Source organism: Haliotis asinina, chromosome 3, assembly GCF_037392515.1.
Source record: "Haliotis asinina isolate JCU_RB_2024 chromosome 3, JCU_Hal_asi_v2, whole genome shotgun sequence".
NCBI lineage: Eukaryota > Metazoa > Mollusca > Gastropoda > Lepetellida > Haliotidae > Haliotis > Haliotis asinina.
Window position 1 is genome coordinate 42,060,474 of NC_090282.1, and position 22,819 is coordinate 42,083,292.

Genomic DNA, 22,819 nt, shown 5'->3' on the forward strand with positions numbered 1-22,819 from the left:
CCCGCTATATCTAAGGGTCAAGGTTGCGTCTTCGCACACGCCTTCACGTGAAAGCGAATGGAATAAGGTGTGCCCGAATGACCTCGTTCAGCAACAAAGGACTGTCAAAGGCCTGGGACATCCAAGTGTTATCCTTCCAACTTCAGTCTGCATGTTGTCTCCTGTGGCCCAGCATATGTATGGGAGGGAAGGAGTCAATATGTGGTATGGACAATATGTGATACCTGGATGCAGTCTTGTCAGCACGTGACTGACAATCAGATCGGTTATATTCACGACATGATAAGTGCCTGTTTGGCAATCTCCGTCTTGCCATACCTCCGTCTCTACAACAAGTAGTTACTGCACTTTCTATACCATGGTACTTTGCCATTGTGGGCGTAAGACCCTGACGGATCCAAAGGGAGTGTGTGTGCGTGTGCGTGTGCGTGTGCGTGTGCGTGTGCGTGTGTGTGTGGCGGTGACTAGATATAAGTCTATAAGTCTGGGAATAGAACTGTAACCGCATGTGACCCTATTATTTTAAGAAAATGGGTTGTGTATTCGGGAAGGTGTTGCGAGATAGTTCCTCTGATAAGTAACAGGTGACATCTGCCCCAGTAAACTCCTAATTTCTTTGATACATGTCGGTCACGTACTTCGTGCCACTACTGGTAAATAGGCCTGTTCGAGAATTTCTTTGGTTTTCGGGTCTCCTTTCAGAACAGTAGACCAAGTAATTCTAGTTCATATAACAATCTATAAAGTTTTCGTTCAGTTTACGAATGTAATTAATGGCGTTCAACGCCATTACACAATAATGATGTTTGACACTGCCTTTATGAAAATACTGGTCCAAGTGTGCGGATTGTCACTAAATCGTGTGCTTTTCAGATAAAACAAACGTTCAAAATCATATGATTTTAAAGATAATACAGAAAGTCTATCTGTAAACAAAATATCTTTTAACCGGAGACAGTTAAAGTCTGGCCTTATCACTGTGTGCCTGAGCATTCCACCTAGAACTGGCAACCATGAACTTCTTACCTGTAGTGGATGCTTTACAGACGTCCACGATATACCAAAAGGTGTGCTTACTCCTGCATCTCATTGCCTTCGTGTTTCACATAGTTGGGTTCTTCTGTCCCAACTGGTCTCACAACGGACGCAGAAACAGCGGACTATGGAGAGAATGCCAGTTTGTGTTATTCACCACCTTCTGTAACGATGTCCTCGACAGGGATGACGTGGAAGGTTAGTGGTAGTTTGGGTCAAGGTTCTTTGTTGGGTTATTGTTGAACGCCCCACACGTTCCAATAGCATGATGTGGTATTTAAATAACTTAGGCCTGGACCAGGCAATTCAGTGATTAACATGGACATCGGTCAACTGGGATTCGTTGACATGCATTTTGTTATTTTTTTATTTATATATTTCACAGATGTTCATACACATTATGTCATACATGTTCATATAAAATATATACATATATACATATTTTAGTCAGTTGATAGATCGTAGAATAGATAGCCAGGTATTCTCATTACATGTATTCTGGTGTCCACAATTCAGTTATTATAGCTTAAACAGTATTCCCATTACATGTATTCTGGTGTCCACAATTCAGTTATTATAGCTTAAACAGTATTCTCATTACATGTATTCTGGTGTCCACAATTCAGTTATTATAGCTTAAACAGTATTCTCATTACATGTATTCTGGTGTCCACAATTCAGTTATTATAGCTTAAACAGTATTCTCATTACATGTATTCTGGTGTCCACAATTCAGTTATTATAGCTTAAACAGTATTCTCATTACATGTATTCTGGTGTCCACAATTCAGTTATTATAGCTTAAACAGTATTCTCATTACATGTATTCTGGTGTCCACAATTCAGTTATTATAGCTTAAACAGTATTCTCATTACATGTATTCTGGTGTCCACAATTCAGTTATTATAGCTTAAACAGTATTCTCATTACATGTATTCTGGTGTCTACAATTCAGTTATTATAGCTAAACAGTCTTCTCATTACATGCATTGTGTTGTCTACAATTCAGTTATTATAGCTAAAACATTTGTAAATCAGTAAGCCAGGAGTGAAAAGATGACCAAGTGAATAGAATTTAGACGAAGTATTATTTCTGCTTCCACTTAATACAAGCATGGGGTGCTTCCTCGATCCGTGATCTTCGGTGTTTAGGTCAGGTACACCTTCCTACCTCTTGTACGTGTATGTGCTTGCGGTTGAACACCAGCATAAAAAATGTATATGTCCCGGTTGCTTTACAAGACAGAATCCAGGAATACATTACATTGGTATAAAGTTTGCTGCAATAATAGAATGGAAACGTACCGGTTTCTCACAACGTACAGGCGGTTTGACCTAGTTCCGATCGGTGCATGAAGACTGACGGATTGAACACATGTACTGGAGAAATGCATTGCTTATAAAAATCCAGGGATTTAATCGCATTTAGTGTAAAAGATAAGTTCGTAATTACAAGCAACGAATAACTACACGGTATTGTTCATATTGCTTTGAGCATGCGTGAGGTTATTAACAGCATAACTTTATTGTAAATAGATTGACAATCGGTGTCAAAGTTTTCATGGTATATTATATTCTTATTCGCTTAAACCTTAAGCTTGGCTCTGTAAACATGCTCTCATATAAACAGAGGAAGTTGAATGTAACATGTATGCTTCTCCTTATGAAATAGAACATATTTTGTTCCGATCTTCAGGATGTTAGAGTGTTTAAGTCATTGCTTTTCAAAGACATTTCTTTCAATTTGTGTAAAGTCCAGAGCTAAAATTTACTGTACATGGAACAATATTACACACTAGTAGCTGGTGATCGTTGAGTTAGCATTTGTTCATCTCGGAGAGCTGTGTGGAACTATTTCCTCTAGTTTGATTGACTGATTGACTGAGCAAGACTGAGCTGGACCAGACAATCCAGTGATCAACAGCATGAGCATCGATCTATGCAAATGGGATACGAAGACAGCCATGATGAGGTTACCAACATTGCGGTTAAGATAAGACATTGGCCAATCCATATCGTAATATAATCGCTGTGCCTTATCCCTCGTTATCTTCACGCGTCCTAAACCATATTTATGCCATGCGTTTTGGCTTATCAAACGAAAGTTTAAGAACGGTAAGGAAAATATTGCGGGTTTTCACAGAAACTCGTTAATGTGTTAATGTAAATGTTTGCAAATGAAAGTTCAATCAGTGATGCACTATACACATTACGGGAGCATAAACATTTTCTCAGTTACATGTTAAAGTGTTCAAATGCTTCATAAATATATTGGTATTTATATTTCCGCCCTGAAAATTTTAACGAAACATCCGGTGCTAATATTCACATGTGTAACATAGATAGTCCTTTCTATGTAAGACGTTAAAATAATATCGTTCCTCACTTGCAAAAGTAAGTTGTAGGGAAACGGTATACATCGGTCATGATCGTTCAATATTCCCGGAGAGTACTCTAGCTGGACTGTGGATGTGTACTTTTTTTATTCTTGGCTACGTCGTCAGCGTACTAGGTACTGCGGCCATGGAATAAAAAAACTCAGAATAAGTGAATACATGATAAATGAATCGCTCGCAAAACTTCAGGACATAAACAATAGCGTTGTTCTTTATTTGTTGTTAAGGGTCCCAGGTAAGGAATAGTAGCCTGATGGATATAATGAAGTTTCATTTAGGCAACTGGGATACGATGCTATGCAACAAAGAAGAGCATGCCCACCTGTCTTTTAATCACATTATAAGCACGAATTGCCTGAAGCCCATTTCAACTCGGATCTTCACTGGTTGGCGTTGTAAGGATAAACCAGGCATTATTTTAAATCAATCTCATAAAGGTTGCTATAAGCTTTGGAATGCAGCGTTAAACAAAGAAACACGTTAATAAAATGTAAATTGGAACTGTGCTTCCCGCGATTGGATCGTGCGCTATAGCTTTTTGGCTTTATAACTAAATAAACGAGTAAGACAGCTGAAAACATAGTTATTTATATATATTTATGCTTTTTCTCCCACTCAGTCTCATGGTGGCAGGTCAGAGATGGGCAACTTAAAAAATTACGGATGGCCTTGGCTGGGTGACTGTCTCTCAGCAACTGGCAATGTGTACTGGTTTTACGTTAAGGCACCTACTTCCGTGTGTTGCCGTTCGCCCAAATGCTTGAAAGCATCCGCTGAGCCATTATTAACCTCTTAGGTCCAATTCGTATCCAGCTGCTGTGAAAATTCGCCAAGTGCACAATGCTACAAAATATCTTACTTGACTGTTTCGTTCAAACAACTACATTATACATGAAATACACAACTGTCTCATACTGTTTACTTGTCAGATGTAAATTTAAAGAATGAATTTCGAACATATCAGTGATATAGCCATATATGGTACAGCCTTTATACAGCAATCCCCTCACCATAAGCATGTACTGTTAAAGGGGCACTGATGTTTCTTGCAAACGGTCTAATTACGAAACCAAACTGCAAATTGGTCAGCGCCCGCTCCCTCGACCGTGACGGACAAAGGGACTGGGCTCCTGTCCATATTAGCAGAATTATCTTCGCCAAACAGTCAGGAGGCCGGATGCCCATCATATGCCATTATTTAAAAATATCCATGGTATTCCTTGTCTGATCGTAAAAAATATCCCAGCAGTGTATTTTTTTCGGATGCTTGGATGGTATATACAGTGACTGATCCAATTTAATCCTATTTAATCATGTTATGTGAACATATGATGCCTATAGGCACGTAGCAAGCCATTTGTTTCAGTCCGAAAGATATTTAGACAGATTTGAGTGTTGGTCCAGCTGTGATGGCAAATATCACACGTAAATTTGGGTAGCTGTGGCAGCTACCCTGGTTTATTATTTATGATAATAAAAACACACAGTTGATTTATTTGAATTCGTAAACTAAAAACGATGAGTTTGCCTTTGGTAGAGAAATCTGAAAATCTTCTTACGTGAAAACCCCCAACTTATTACACCTATTTACCAAAGTACACAGCAAATGCCTGTATGTATTTCTTATATCACGAAGTTCCGATGGTATCCTAAAAAGGGGTTTGGCCCATAAGTGTTTTCAGGCTGCATACGACACAGAAATTACATCTTCCTTGCTGTAACTCGCGTTTGATGGTGTAAACCTACACGTGTTATTTGTCACATTCTCTGGATGGTCAGTTAATGAATTTATAACAGGTATAATTAGTAGTAACACCATCCAGGTTACTCAACAAAGGTTCCCATTTGGCATTTCTCCTGTCTGGAGTAAATACTCAACATTATAAATTAAGCCCTGTAATGGCAAATGTATTGTATGTTATGTAATATGTGCATGTAAGTGATGCATGAGGGTTTATCAGCTGAGCTACAAAAACAAACATCGATCAAAGGATTAACCGATAACACACTGACTGATTAATTACTTTTATCTTCTACAGCGGTGTGTGTAGATGTACGAATCTGTACTGACTACATCCTATCGTAAAGTGCGAGTGTAAAAACAACATCCTCCCTTCAAAGAATTAGCCACCATTGCGTTGATTGATTGAATGCTCATTATTGGTTAACTAAATTACTTAGAATGGCTGACATCATACAATTAGTTGCTAGGTGTGCTATCTTGGGAGACCAATGAGAGGTTTATCTGGTTTTCACCAACGAAAGACGTGAAACGATGTGTTACTTTTTCGCAAACTAGACAGTTGTAAGACACGCGACACAGAGCAGGATTATTTACCAGCTGCAGATGAATGTAATATCGTTCTTTTACGTGGATATTGATGGATACATTCCTGAACAAGGTAGTAGCCTGACATCGTTGCTATAAAATTAGTCTGTTTTACATTCATTATTTGCATTTTGTTTTAATTTATTTGTTGTAGCATTCAGCAGAATCTATACGACAGAAAACACACACTAGATCGCGTATGTGTGTGAAATAGGATCCACATTGGCAATCTATACAATGTATAAATGTTGCTGTCATGTTAGAAATATACTATTAGTATAAGCAGACCGTGTGTTCTTTTATTAATTTTCAAAATCATACAAATATGACAATAAACTAATTAGGGTTATGAGACAAAATACAGACGAACGTTGGCTTCGTTATTTTCCCGTCCTAATAGTTTTTTAACCATTTCTACCACTGGCAGATGATTAACCTTCAAAGTGTTTCATTTGTTTTCATAATACATTTGTAATGAAGTAAAAATGACTTCACCTCAGCTGATCTGTCTATAATTAAACTCTCAATTGCGCATACGGACTGCGCAGCAGAGGTCACAAACCAGTCACGAATCCTGGGATGTCATCCGGGTATTCACGGGAGAAAAACAATAACAAAAGTTTACACCAGTCCACGGATATTGCTCCGCATCAGTGGGCCTTTAAGTATACATAAGTATAACTGTTACTCACTCAGCCTTTTCATTATCCAGTGTATTATGGTATATAGAAGTCTGGATAATCGAGTCTGATGTGAGGGGAGGTTCAGTGAATGGGGTTTTAAGGTCGTGCTTAAGGATATTTCGCTTATGTGACGCCCATATTTTAACGTCTTTTGGTATCACGCGGCCGGGTATTGAACCCACGATCTATCGCTCTCCATGCGGACACTCTAACCACTACACCACGGCGGTCTGATACTGGGCCAGTGGCGACAGGTGCGGTGTTACCAAATGCAACTGAACCACATGCGCTTTTGTACTGCATCATTTACATTTTGTAATCTTAACTAGTTTACGTCTTGCTCCCACGGACACTTTAATTTGTACAATTCTCTTTACTATTAAAAGAACAAAGAGATGCTTTCTCGTTTCATGAATCAAGACAATGTGTCTCAAAGACTCTTTCAGATACAACATTGTTGCTGCTGGCGTTTGGAAGTCCTCGTGGCATTGTTAACTGAGGGTGTGGTCATTTCAATTATTCGCGGCGTTCGGTGTAAACTAGAACATTCTATGGCGTAGGCGGAAAACTTGAAAACCGCAACACTGCGCTGCCTGCCTCTCCCTCGCTTCCTACACCGTACTCTCTAAACCCTGTCCCGCAGGCTGTGAGGCGTCATTACTTCGCGTCAACTGATCCACCGCACAGTTAAACAAAAACCATGGCTGATTTCTCTTCCGTGTCTATCTGGATTAAAGTGTGCATGATATTAATCCCTCTGGGCGGATTATGTCATCTCATAGGATTTGCATCGCCTTACTGGATTAGTACCTACCGGACCAATATGGGAATCTGGAAATCTTGCGTCAATTCAATATGTATTGACTGGCTTGATTCGAGCTTTGTTCCAGGTGAGTGTTACTATTCGTCTAAACAAAAATACAACAAATTTGAAATGCCTTTTACAATTTTTCATTTAAATTTACTTTACAGATACAGACATAATTCGTTTGAGGACACTTGCTGACCATTTAGTCAGCAAGCACCCATCTTTTCTGAAATATGAGTCTTCAAAACTTTTGACACGAAGTTTGACAAGGCTTTGGAACTTTTCACTAAACATGACATTCTTTTAGCATCTAATTAGTCTGTCTCACAGTCTCTGTACCTCATTATTTCCCCTAAAGCATAGCCCTCTCTCCAGTCCTAAAGCCTCGACATTAAGCAAGTCTAGACTCCCTCAGTTTCAACTTCTATCAGGTCCACTAGGGACTTCTTCTTCAGTTTAAATGGGTTTGCCTGTGACTATGAATATGGTAAGCGTGAGTCTTTGATCTAATTAACATGATGCGAATGCACATTCTAGCCTGAGCTGTAACGATCTCGAAGCTGACATATCTCGTATAATTATGTTGTCCCACATATCGGTAATAACTAAAAAATGGCGATCGACATTATATATGCTGCACTGACAGATGACATTTCGTCAGAGAATTACTACTTAAAGATGGGCATAGTATCGTGACATTAAAGTCATAAGTCTTGACTAATGCTTGGTCTCATATATTTTAGATCGTAAGAAATTAGTCAATATAAATTTAAAGAAATCTAGACTGGCTTCATTTACGGCATTAGCATTGCAGAGTGGGAAATAGTTTGGTTCAGGGACTGTGAGACAGACTAGCTAGCATCTGTCGACCAAAGGGCCTCAATTGTGTTTGATGGTGGCAGTAACAAGCATGAATCGGCTGTGAATTCATCTGGCCACGCATTCCTGGCCTGTCTGCCCACTCCGACAAGTTGCTAGTCAGGGAGATCTATGTTGCTCGTCTAGTTGCTAGTCAGGGAGATCTATGTTGCTCGTCTAGTTGCTAGTCAGGGAGATCTATGAGTCAGGCACCATTAAACTGTTTGATGTGTGGACTTACTCCGATGCTCTCTTGAGAAGTTGTGTTCGGTCGAGCGGTTTCTATTTTCAGAATGGAATTACAGGCGATATGGCTTGGCGGAGAATAACGATAAGACAGTTTGTAACGCAGTCGCCTATGTTTCCGTTTTCAGAGAATGAAACCCTTGAGATCGTGGTGATCACGGCACTTTAAGAATAACTTCAATTCCAGAAACTCGAATTAGTTTTAAGTCTCGTTCCGATGAAGACAGAAACTGGGATCAGTTTGTCATACCTACAATAACATGACTTTAACTACAGGGTGTTGCAGAACAGCTTCTTGGCTCCCAGATTATGTTGTTCTTCACGTATGTGTGTGAGAAATGTTCACGATAATGGAAGATTATTTATCAATATTTTCGAACTGTTTTCTAAACTAAAATTGTATTCTTTTTTAGTTATGACATGTATTCACGCTTGCTGAAGTTTATGTGTCTTGAACTCAGAATCTCATAATTATAGCACAGGTGAATTACCACGGTTCTAACGACCTCGAATGTATTACTAATGCAACCCTTCGAGTTAAGTGGACTGATTCGTCATACCATTTTAAAAACGTACCTCATAATAAATCAGCAGTTTCTCCGTGGAAAGCCAATGAGTGATGGCCGTGTATCTGCGTCGAAAGTCTTGCACATCAAACATGCCTGTTTACCGACTGGACAAGTATATATAGTCGAGACTGAACTGCAAGCATTACAGTTGATTCTAAGATGGTGGCCTATAGCCTTTGACGACCTTCGTGGCCCTGATCTCTGACCCCCATTTTGCTCAAGGACAATAAGATTCAGTCGGTTACCGAGTGAAAACAGTTTTGTGTATTTTCTCTTGTAACAAAGGGCATCTGTTCTCGCAGGTAAATGGAAACCATCTGTAGGTCCTTGTACAACATATCATGTTCTTAATCTGGGAGACAGTGCTCCCAATACGGGAAATGGTAGCGCTGGGCTTGCAAGGATAGCAAATAATATTATTTTGAAGTTTTCATCGATCGACCGATTGCTTGTTCCTGTACGTACACACTACTGCTGTCATCCACTAACTGTAATACAAAAGTTTCTTAATGTACCTAGCTGGTTGGAAAAAGTGTCAGTGTCACGTGCTTCCACAAATCTGATAAGGGTGTCGAGGGCGGTCCATGCTGCAGCTAGGGTAGGGGTGGGTGGTTCAATTTCATCAGATTCAGTGTCTGATCGGCTGATCGGGTCCTTCGCTGAATTGCTCTACCATGTTACTAACCGTACTGGTTAAAAAAATTGATCCTACACCTTAAATACTAAACCAAAAACAAAACATCAATTTAGATAATCCAACTCCGTTTTCCTCACTTCTCATTTTGTATTTTCAAGGAAATCACATGACCGCTAACATAGACTGTCACATGACAACAACATGCGCCATTGTTTGTTTGGAGATATCTTGTCGGTCCGTGATCAACGTGTCACTGGTAACAACTTAATTATGGTTACTTGTTTGAGTAAAGTTCAGTTGGTAAGTGTGCTGACAATGTGTGTATAGATGCGTAGTTAAACATGTCACTTGATTGTTGAGTCCGTTAATCGTTACTTTTGATCTTTAGGTAGCACGTTTATGAGGATGACTTCCGATTGCGCGACTGAAGTTTTCAGTTGCAACAACCAGCTTTGACAGTTCGAGACAAAAGGGTAAATTTGTACTTGTTAGAGCCTTTGGGGACCCTAAAATGAGTTCGACACAACCGGGAATTCGACACATCTAGTTCGACACATCAGGGTAAAAATAATGATAAATATAAGGAAATCGGCAGGGACCGAGATGTCAGTTCGACACATCCGAGAATTCGTCTCAACCGAGTTCGAGACAATGGGGTTCGACTGTACCTTTTTGCTATGTATAAACAACGAATCAAACCAGAGCCATAGTTTTGTGAGGGTGACCAATGTGCGTCCAAGTTTCATCGTGCAAAATTGGTGGAATAATTCTAAAAGCGGCGTAAAACTAAACTCACTCACTGACTCACTCATTGAGTCACTCCCTCATCGCCCTACAGGACATACGTCGTGTGACGTGTGCCACGAAAAACACGTGCCACAGCTTTACACATTCGTCATCTCTCACCCCTTTCCGTAAGGGCTTGTCCCGGAAATACACATGGCGGTCACGAACGAGCCCTTTATGGCAAATCTGTTGTTCAGTGTCAGGCGGCGGGAGGGGTTCCACAAAGTTCATGCACGGAGTGGGGTTTACATGACTTCCGTAAGTCGATCGTCTTCACACAGTGTATATCGGTCGTAAATGTAGGTATGCGTGTGATGGAGGGAAGCGGTGTACAATTCACGATGTTCGTCTTAGTATTATTGCATGAAACCGGTATAAATAGCTTACTTATCTTAGTGACTTAGTGACGCGCTTTTATCATTATCTGAATGAACATTTCTGGACATTCCTGGAAAATCGAATTGAATTTTAAAACTTCTTACTGCACTCCGAATGCATCCCAACTATTCGGGTCAATTCTTGTGACATGCCCGAATGTTTTGAACATGTTCAGAAGGTATATTCGAAGTGGAAAAATATCGAACGGCATATGAGGTGCATTCGAACTGCATCCTAAGCATTCATACCGCATTCAAAGTATTCTTACTGCATTCGAACTTGCATTCTAAGCATTCTGAGCATATTCAAGGGAGAATGGAAAAGACGAGCCACTTCAAAATCCTGCCAGAATGCCTCGAATGAGGCGGAATGTATCTCGATTACTGCTGTGGAATATGCTTAAAATGTATCGGAACATTTCGATTAAAGTTGGAATACAGCTCGAATGTACCTCGATTACACCTGGAATACAGTCAGAACGTCCCAAATGCTCTTCAAATGACCGCTGACGTCATCAGAACGCCGCCGAATCGCACAAACACGTGTCCACCTGTCACTGACACGACTGATGACGTTTGGGGGTCGTATACCTAAAAAAACTTGAGAAAAATGTTGATTTTGACATTGCCTTCCGAATGCGGTGCCAATCTTAGAAATATTTTTTCTCGCTGATTCTCCTTGATTACTGTCAGTTCGAACATATATATGTGCTCATTCTGTCAGCCACTGGTTGGGTCAAACTCAGATTCGACCATTGTGCTTTCATGACCTTGCTGGCTAAAACGATTTCCACTTTAAACTTAAGTGTTTGTATGACGACATGTGGATTCTAACTAATTGGACACATGGTTTTCCTATACGGTGGCATTGAAAGCATGTTATCCGGAAGTTGTCCACACACGTGCCTGTCCTGACGTACAGCGGAATGATAACGTGACGTGATGCTGCAGATGTTTACATCTTCAGAGCAAGCGATAATCTGAAATCCGGGTGTGGTCCTCTGGCCATATCTGTGATGTGTGTGGTATCTAGTATCCGACGCTAAATGTGTATGTACGACAAGCCTTAAGAACTTAGTACATTTAGTTTCACTTCACATCATAACCACTCAAGCAAAGGCCAGCTCAAACTGAGGTCGGAATCACAATTTAACATTCTCCATGTGCACCAGATGTTAATCGCTTGCAGTCGCCGCAACAGGAAGTACGTGCTTGTGTTGAAAAGGGGGAAAAATTATTATTGCACATGCATGAAAGGATAAAATCTACCCATCCATTTCAGGCACACACGCGCGCGCGCCATGCACACACACACACACACATACACACACACGCGCGCATGCGTGCATATGGTGTGCTAACCTACAGTTAATTATGATGTAAACATCCAAGGAGTATTCTAAACAGACTACTAGTAGCTGCGCTAGTCATTATATTGTAGATAAAAATCTCTTTGACATTGTTGTATGAGATGTCCCGCTGAGATGTATAATATGCATATTGCTGTATCGGCTGCAAGAGTTGAGTAATGTAGGGCGTGTTTAATTATGTTCCTCCATTCCTCGCTTAAATGTCAAGTTACCTACATACACCCGATGTGTTTAGAAACTGAATGAAAGGACCGATCAGATTACTGTTGGGACCGAGTTTTCGCACATGGTAGAATACTCGTTCGATGTATTACAATCTCTGAAAGGAAAAATGAACCACTCTTTCGACAAACAACACTTGATTTTAAGAACATGCAGTAAACTGTTATAATATATTTGAGTTACATATAGTATTGTCTTTTCAAAAAGAAACGCCATGGAAAGAAACCAGTCTCCCGCTGTATAGCTTTGTGGAGTGAGTGAGTTTAGTTTTATGCCACTTTTAGCAATATCCAGCTATATCATGACTGGAGACACCAGAAATAAGCTTCACACAGTGTACCCATGTGGTGAAGTGAACCCGTGTTTTCATCGTGAAGAGCGATGGCTTTACCCACTAGGCTAATCCATCGCCCCTGTGACGTGGAGGTTTATCAGTGGTTAAAGTATTGTGTAGTCATGGTTAGTTGATTTTAACTGTTTGAATTACAGGGGTTTTCTACTGCACACCAGACTTCAGATTTGTCCGACTCGCAAAACGTTCTCTTCTGTTCTGACAGCAAGTGGTCCACCCTCGTCAACAATAGCGAAAAATGACAACGAAATAATGATCGTTTGTTAAGTAAATTTTTATTCAGGTTTCCAAAATTACTATTCAAATCATCAGAGCTGGTCCGTCGATTTCTTGTGACTGTGAGAAATTTGGTTTGGTTGCAATTATTAGATTTTGTGTTAGTCAGCAATTCGTCGGCTTCAAATGAAATGTCGGGCTTTTGTGGATAAACTACCTCATTCAACCATGGGCGATGTAGTTCATCGGACGCCGGGCGATAATTCCATGTATAAATAATTAAAACATCGTTTTTGAGAAAACAATCCACATATGACTCCAAAAGAAAATATTTACATAGCTTTACAAAGCATGACAGATATTGAAGGTTTACTGTTGCCGTGAGATTATGTTGTGTAATAGAATCGTCCCGTAAAATTGTGAAACTCAACTATATTTTCAAAATGGATTCCACGTAGAGAATGCCGAGATGAACTATTGGATTGCCGTGAACCGAGCGAGTGCCAACTGTGTAGATCTACGATATATATGTTCCCAGACAGGTGCTCAATCACGGGCTTCGCGTGGCGAATTCCTCGTGTAGAAACTGGACACCTGTCTTAATGAAGCATTAGATCTTGTCACTTCAGAAGCCTGTTGGGCAAATATGAGCCGCTGCGTATCAGCATGCTTGTGTCCAGTAATTGTGGTAACTGCAGGCTTGACCATTTGACCTTTTGAACGACATTAATGATCAACGTCAGGCGCATTCATGAATGAACACACGGGATTTCCTGTATATACAAGTAAAACTGTTTAAACGACACCCGATTCGTTTCATATTTAGACAACCTACCAACTGTGGTTGTTCTTGATCCCGTTTTGAGTCGGAAAGCGAGAAAACAGCATATCTCATTGATTATAATTTTTCATCGTAAACTCAAGATTAATACGCGTCATCGCGATGACGTCATTCCGTGTATGGTCTAGTGGACAGTGTGTCCGCCCGTAGAACGGAAAGTCGGTGGTTCGGTGATCAGCTCGAGTCACGTTAAAACATGGTACTTGTCGCAGCTTGCCTGGCGCTCGATGTAGAGGGGATTTGGCCTGCTCTAAGCCAAACGTCTGAGAGAAGGTCCAATGTAAACTATTCCATGGATTCGTTGTAGGTCATCATAAGTCGACTGGAACAAACAGCCACTCACACATGTACACGCATGTTACTGTGAAGGTAGTCTTTTTGAGGACGCTGAATCCATTACATCTCACGTCAAACAGTGTAGGGGCGGTGGAGAAAGCGTAGAGGTTAAAGCGTTCGCTGGTCCAGCCGAAGACCCGGGTTCTATTGTATGAAAACCAGCCCTTGTGTACTTCGCCGTCATGTTGCTGAAGTATAGCTAAAGATGCGTAAAACTACATTCGCTCACTCACTCACTAACTCTGTATACTTACACAACTGGTAGAACGGAGATATACACATCTGCTACACGGCTACATGTAGATAACATGCCATGGGAAACTCTGGGACAAATATCCACCGTTGATACCAACAAGCCCTTCACAATGCCGGTGTCATCTTGTAGAAAACGGTTGTGAAAACCTAGCTTAGGTTTAGGCAACCGGTTTCAGGCGACCAATATCTTGAACAACAAGTCACTCGTCAAAATGGAGCGCGATTCACAATAGAAATATATTAGCGACAATACATTTTTCCCCAGCAAACAGTTGTTAGTCTTTTTCCAGGGTGTTGAATAAACCAAACTTATATATGTCAAAATACAACGTATATCCTAACTGTAAATTTGCGATTACAAGCCACATTAAGATGAACCATGTATTCTCACCAAATAACCCCGACACAAAATAGACGGTCTGTAAAAGTATGGAAGTACAATGAGTCATTTAGTGAGAATGTATAATTATGATTATTCATCATAATTAATCAGGTCCAAGTTACATGAATATATGCGTGTGAAATATATCTCCCTGTCTCTCTCACACACACACACTCACGCGCGCACGCACGCGCATTCACACTTTACACACATTAAACACGTACATACACATATGGTATTGAACTTACACAAAATTGTGCGTTAAATCAGTTAAATCGATCATTCTCTAAAACCAGTAGGGGGGTGGCCGATGGGGTAGCCTAGTGGTTAAAGCGTTGGTTCGTCACGCCGAAGATCTGGGTTCGATTCCCTACATAGACACACTTCGTGAAGACCATTCCAGGAGTCCTTTGTCGCGTTGTTGCTGGAATATAGCTAACAGTGGCATTACGCCATACTCACACATTCACACACTTACTCACTTTCTTAAACCAACAGTTGACGTCAGGCTTGGCCACGGCCAAACATATCGGAAATATCTCACATCGGAATGACGAGAAAGGCCGAATGAATTCCGTGGGACTCCGGCAACTGCCCTCAGGAGTGACATGGTATCTTGTTGTGACTTCTCAAGTACTGCGACATTCCGTGCGAGGCGGAGTATATATATAGAAGGCCTGTGACTTTAGGTCGTGTTAATTTCAGCACACACGTAAGATGAATTTTATGACTTATGCCCATAATTATGAAGAACATTGCTATTACGAAGAGACGTTGTATTGAACATGTATGAAAGTACATTGTTGTTATACAGATATGTATATCCCTTTCGAGGGCGTTAGCCAGTTTAATTAAGACACGTGAAGGTTAATTGCCTTAAGCTTTGTAAAAAGGCGAAAACTGGGATCGGGGATATCAGGGTGCCAATGTGCGTAAATCGATGATCACTGTGTCAATCATTCGATTATGTGGTTCAAATTCAATAATACACGAACTATCTCGTCAATGTGATATTAACGAATATAACGTTAACCAACGCACATGCAAACTATAATAAATAGTGGTGAAAATTATACTGGTAAGTGAAGATGACTCAGTGTATACAAGTAATGCACATGCCCTGTTCTTGCAGATGGTACATGAGGCACATTCAATGCTTCCACCCAAATATTGTGAACAACGGACCACATGAAGCAAAAAAGGAAATGGGCGAGATATTTTCATAACGTTCTAAGCTTAAGTTAACTTGAGTTGAGGTTTAGCGTTAACAACCCCCAAAACACTAATTTTAACAAAGAGTAAATATTCTCGCCCACGGGCGAGGTAGTTTCAATTTTTTTCATTTCATTTTTTTTCATCCTTAGCATATATGATATCTGCGTATTGAATTTCGTCAAATCCTTTGACAAAAACTGACCACAGTGCGACGAGTTTCTGGACATTTGGGTTTCAAAAATTCAATTGTGACGAGTTGCTATATCTATTTGAGGCACTGTTTCAGTCATTCGAAAGACAGCATTTCGGTGAAAAATGTGGGCTAAATATTTTAGTTAATGGACATTTCGTAATTGGTTAACCGGTCAACATTCATGAAATCATATGCAGTTTATGCACATATCTATCCGTTAAACTCAACAGTCTTTGTGATAACGATTTCACCTAGTATGTTTTTTCCCATACTCAATATGTTTTTCCATGGGTGTACACAGTATGTTTTTTCCATGTGTGTGCACCGTATGTTTTTTCTCCATACTCAATATGTTTTTTTCAGTGTCATGTTTCTGTAGATACATTCGGTCTATAAAACTCATAAGTGAAACTTTTAAATATGCAACTAATTTCAAGCCACTAGATATCGGAAGAGACGAGGTCCTAAACATCCACAGAACTTGTTCACCATCTGTCAAGCATCCCTCGCTACACAAACAGCTAGGAGCAGGTCTTTCTTGTTGCACCTGTTCAACTGGTTAAATGAACTCATGACGTCCCTTATCCAGGACCACATACCTCCAGGTGTGCAGGTTCCCAAACACAACAGGTTAACACAATGTAAAGGTTGTATGGTTATGATGAGGAATGCCTGCAACATATCAAAAATGCCCATCCAATGAAAACACAAAGGGCAACACATTTTTTATACCAAAGTGACACGGAAGGCCTTTGGGTGTTGTTTAACATAGCACTCAGCAGTATTCAAGTAAAATGGCGGCGGTCTGTAGTATTGAGTCTGGACCAGGCAACCCAGTGTTCAATAACATGAGCATCGATCTAAATTGAGATACGATGATATTTGTCAACCAAATTAGCGAGTCTGACCACCCGATCCCGTTTGTTGCTTCTTACGACAAGCACTAGTTACTGAAGTTCAGTTCTAATCTGGATCTTCACAGGTGTGCACAATTGTGAACGTACCTTGCCCCACCCATGACACACATCACAAACACATGCAAATACAGACCAAATAACAATTCTAACACTGATCTTCACAGGTATTCTAGCTGCTCAAGGAGCTTGGATAAAATTAGGTGTTTTCATTGTGCTAGCTCAGCGAAAGAATCATGTTTCATTTTAACCCTACTCACATACATACGTTATACTGAAGAAGTATTAACCTACATTCTGAAACAGAATGTCTGAAATAATTTCGAAAACTGTATCATCCTGTTCAAACCAAAATGACATTCACTTTACAAATATCCGTCACACGAACTTGCATCGATATCGTGTCAGGGAGAGAAGAAGCGGCTACAGATTCTTAAGACGACTACAGACTAAAAGACCCACATGATATTATTTGGTCGATAGACATTTTTGTTTTATTTCACCCTACTAAGAGTCAAGAGAGCGCGTGCCATGCCCTGTTTATCCGTCGAAATATGCAAGTCCCACAATAAGAGTTGAATACGAAGGCGGGCGGAAAGCGGAAAAATGTTTCTTTGGGTGTTTTCATATAGCCGTATGAACGTCGTCTGTGTCTAGGGTCGTGTTATTCCTGTATAGAGACTCGTGGCCCTCTCGAAGAATTTCATGTTGGCATAGGAACATTAGAACTACTTCAAACAGAAACGATAACTCTATTCCGATTTGATTCCTATTTTACTTAATATCATACATTGCATTGGCTGTTTTCGTGTTTGCTTATTTATTTCAACGAATTATACCTCCTTGATACACTTGATACATTTAAGAGAAGGAGAAAAACATATTTGTTAAGTACATATTCTGACACATTTAATACCACATGTTCACCTTATATTTCCACTTATAATTCCGAAATGGGTTTAATAATTACAAATGAGATTTGTGTTATCGAATATGCAAAACAAATTTATCTTAAACAGTTGATTAGTTATACAGATTTAATAGTGTTGTTTTGAAACTCCCTGCGATTTATTTTAATGATATCTCCTAAAATGTTGGACTCGCATGTACAATCTCCACTACTGAGTCTAACAAATTTTAAACCTTAAGTGAGGTCGCATCAGGTAACCTTTGAGACTGACCAGTCAGAACACAGTTTACCAAATCGCGAAAGTGCGCATTCGCACATTCCTTTTGAACTTTTTATCTCGAAAAGACTCGTACCCGAACGATTCCGAATGCTATTTAGCGTACGCTCGCTTCCGGGTGATGCACACGGCGTACGCACAACCATGACAACGACGATTAAACAGTCTCTGAAAATGGTGTTTTTGGCAATATTCAGGGATGTTATCCTGCGGAAATATTAGCTAATGGTAACCATGTCAACAGAAACCCCAAAGCGTATATACTGCAGGTCAAATAACTGTGTTATATGCGGATTTTTCTTTGTGGGGAGAGCTGTGTTAGTGACGTGAATATTTTGAAAGTCCCTCCGATCCCTAAATAATAGCCGTTGTCTGATTGGTTAAATCTGTTTAACCGTCTCGCGTATTTTCGCACATAAGAAGCATCGACGGGGGGACGAGACTTCTCGGAGGTTACGGAAAGGGGCAAGTGCTGACGAATCGAGTCCCCAAAGAACCAAGCAGTTCGCCACCACTCGCCGCTTTCCTTCAGCTGTCAAGGAATTAAGCAGTTCGCCACTAGTCGCCCATTTCCGTAATCAGTCAAGTAATCTAGATTGGTTAATAGTCTGCACTGACGTTCTGCGCCGCAACTGTGGTATATCAGTATTTATATACCCCATTGTGGCATCATCCTATCGTCCTTGTGATTTCTTCAAAAGGTGGGATACCCAAGTAGGAAGAAATAAACTTCAGGAACTGAACCTAACACGTGGTTATACCTACTTGGACTGCCAGTCAAGACGCTGAGGTGGTTTTACGATGATGGCGTATTGCACCTCCATTTCCTCGATGGACAGTGAAAGAACATGCGGCACAATAGTTTCTATTATGCGAGAAACCTGAAAGGTCTATTTTCCCGCGTGAGCAGGCATCTCATTTTTACCTACCTGTTGGACGTTGACCTGTCTCATATCTTGCAACTATGTAATATGAATAACGAATTACTTGCTTAATCTGGTGCTACGACATATTCTCTTTTTAAATAATAATAAAGCACTGAACATATATTTTTAATGGGGATTTTGTACTTAAAATACTCATAAATGAAGACCGATCTCGTCGTTACATGGTCGCCTTGTTCATGTCCGGGAGAATGACTAGACATTCTGAATTTCGTCTGCTGTACAAGTATTGTATTGGCTCGAGGCAGTGGCAGAACAATCTCACAAGGGGTCAGTACTACAGGCTTATATAGTACACATATTCATGACAAAAATGAGAGGTCAGGATGAAAAGTCTCCACGCTACCTTTTTCTTTCAGACTGGCTACGTGCGACTCAGTTCTTTGAGACTATCGGGTTGATCGCCATTGGAATAGCAGCTGCCATCTTGTTCCTCTCTCTAGTTTTACAGTCGCTTCGGAACAAGAAGATCGTCACCATCCTCAACGCGCTGACCTGCTTCGTTGCTTGTAAGTTTGTTTGTTCACACTCTGGTTCATTTCAAACGCAATTCTTTCCACGGTAACCTCATCTGCTTTTCACCCGGATTTGAAATAGCGGAAAAACAATTTAGATGTTGGATAAATAAAAAATTAAGAAATTCCGGGGCAAAGAAAAGCGTACACTGTAAACTTTAGGTTGTATGCTGAAGTTCAGAATGATCTCTGTAGCTGTACCTTAAAAGGGTAGTTAAAACGTTCGCTCGTCAAGAAGAATACCTGGGTTCGATTCCCCTCATGAGTACAGTGTGTGGAGCCCTCTGTGGTGATCCTCGCCGTAATACTGCTTGAATATTGCTAACAGCGACGTAAAACTAAACTCACTCACTAATCTTGTTAAAACAGCCTCCGTAAATATCACCTCACTTATGTACGTCCACGTGGAGAATATGAGATAGAATTTGCCTTGAACAGTCTGTGTTTGTCGGACTAACAGGTAATGTCTACCTTCGAATTCCGTAGATCGATGATCATGATGTCAGTCACGTGATTGTGTTCTCGCCATGTATTAACTATATACAGGGAAGTTTCTAATAATAGAAATGAGACTGAAAAACACTCATTCATAATTGTTATATCTATCACAGGTGGAACCATCATTGTCGGCGCCATCATCTACGCTTCACGGGGCTACAACAGGAGCTACCTGAGCTGGGCATTCGCGCTGTGCATTGTGGGGGCAATATTGGAGGGTGTGGCAGGCGTTTTAATCCTTGTTGGGTCGTTTGCGAACAGAAGTTAATGTATTCTTTGACAACACCAGGCTCACCTGGCGTTACGATCTGCTTACCTTGAACTCTATCAACAGTTTCTTCTCATCACATTAACAACTTCCGGTGTACCGAAGTGAATGATCCTCATTTTCTAATTTGCCTATCACGTGATCGTGGCTCGTAGTCTGGAAATGGAACAATTAACTAGTCACGAGAGTGATGTTTAGTTAAAATGAAAACAGTTGGGGTTTACGTAAACCGGATATTGGGTGGCACTATGTAACCGAGATCTGCGAGGGGGTACGGAAGTAGTTACATGATTCTTCGTGATCAAACATGATTCTACACGATTCCATGATTGTGCGAGTCATTCGGGACGCAGTCATATCTCTTGGCAAGGTAGAATCACAGGCAAACTGTAGAACAAATGGCGTTGCGCAGCATAGAGAATATGACAAGTCTACTTATATGCGAGCGAAGCGAGCAAAGGTTGGCAACGTACTTCCGACGCTTCGGACCAAAAAATATTTTTTATTTCAAAATAAAATATCGGCACCATCAAAGGTACACTACCACTTCCTCATCTGGTTCCTCATAGATTTCCTGTCTCATGTTTAATAATTACTTACGTGAAATATGTTTTATTCCACATTTTAAGCACCACTCGTGGTATTCAGATCGTTCTTCGCCTCCATTACCCCAGCCAGCTTCCGGTTGAACGAAGTGACGGAACAACAATAAGCAGAAATTAAGAAAAAATGCCACATTGCTTAATTTTATCATTAACCGATTGGAGTTTATTTATTTGTCTTATCTGTCGTCGCTATTGGTAGAATTTTCGTAACATTTATTCTAGTTAAAAACACTTCTGGCGTAATGGGCGAATGAATCAGGGGACGTAACTGTAAGTATTCCATATGGAATAATACCCTCCTGTTCCTTCACTCCGTTGACCCGGAAGATGGAAAGGGGAATGGAGTCGAAGATCTGTCTGATATACCACGAGTTGAGCTTAAAATGTTGAATAAGACATATTTAACGTGATTAATTGTTCAACATAGGGTTGGAAATGTGAAAGCACAACCCTGTGAAGAACAGGGTGTCTACCTGTGATGATGGCGATATTTTATTTTGACATCAAAAATATTTTTCGATCCAAAGCGAGGAAAGTACATTGCCAACCTGTGCTCGCTTCGCCTGTGATAGAATGTAGAATGTAGAAATGTTTTTAACTGAAAATCGAAGACGAATGTAGAGTGAAATTAGAGGGAACCTGAAGCCCTCCCGGGTTGACTAGTCTCGTAAGAGTTACTTCCCTTTAATAAAACGCCATGGCACAGACATGTCACAGACAAGGTTTCCTCCTAGCCATCTGTTGTTCATTCATTCCCAACTTATTATTTTTTTGTGTGTAAAACTCACCAATAGATGATTTTTAAAGCATGATAAAATGACTGTAACTGTCAAAACTATATTTCGTTGCTGGCATCGCGATCGATAAATTACTGGCGGTGTACACTTTCTTGGCATCCAATTAGCACGTTTTGCAGAATAGTTGTATAGCTTATTGTGTGTACACAATGTCTATATTTGACCTGTCCGAATGTACTTTTTTGTCTTGAGCTTACACCTTTACAGCAAGTAACAAGCTGATAAAGCAGGTACCGTATTTCCCCCAATAAGCGTCAAAAGAGTCAAAAGCAGCTGATAAACGATTACGATACTTTATTTACTGTAAGCCCTGCAAAACGCCGGGACTCTAACGAACGCAGGGTCTAAACGTCCCTTGACAAAATAATACAGGAAATACGGTATTTAAATCGCTTTCTTTTCAAGAATGTAACTGCAGTATGCCGATTTGCTAACATATGTACAAAATAATAGGCTTTTTTTGTTGTTTTTTTTCGAGATGGTTGAATATAATACTTTCGCAGTTATGGTAACTTCTGTAATTGAAGAACGGGTTTTATTATTTTTTTCCAAGTTTTGCACGCGCCAGTTTTCATATTTTCTGTGGTATAGCGTTTGTACGTTTTTATGAATAAAACGATTTATGTAACCAGTGGAAGGCGTACGTGGTATTGTGCCATGGAGTGATCGAATGGGAAACTCCATGCGGAAATGGTCGCACTTTGTGATTCAGTGAACATGTACACTCTTAAAAGGAGAAAAATGATGTAATGTAACTAAACACAGTCACATTAGGAACTTACCACACACAATGTGATCAGCATAGGGCGATGCTATAATTATTCAAATGTACAATGGCATTTTTAGGGTATAGGATGGATGGATGGATAGATTGATGGGTGGGTCAAAAATATGTTCGATGTGCTTGGTGGGGCGACATCATTTCGTCAAGTGCTGATATTAAGTCAGCGATTGGTAGCTGTTTGGTACGGCGACGTTTGGTGC

At 40.3% G+C, this 22,819-nt stretch overlaps 1 protein-coding gene across 2 annotated transcripts; it reads left to right on the forward strand.

Annotated features, from left to right (window-relative positions):
- Positions 1-982: 982 nt before the first annotated feature.
- LOC137276846 (uncharacterized) lies at positions 983-22,468 on the forward strand. 2 transcript variants are annotated; one of them, XM_067808494.1, is made up of 3 exons: positions 983-1,233; positions 19,512-19,661; positions 20,279-22,468. In XM_067808494.1, exons 1-3 carry the CDS (start codon positions 1,014-1,016, stop codon positions 20,431-20,433), a joined length of 525 nt encoding a protein of 174 aa, XP_067664595.1. In that variant the 5' UTR covers positions 983-1,013; the 3' UTR covers positions 20,434-22,468. The 2 variants fall into 2 exon arrangements, with proteins under 2 accessions (XP_067664595.1, XP_067664596.1); XM_067808495.1 differs by lacking the exon at positions 983-1,233 and adding an exon at positions 6,976-7,334.
- The last annotated feature ends 351 nt before the right edge of the window (positions 22,469-22,819 follow it).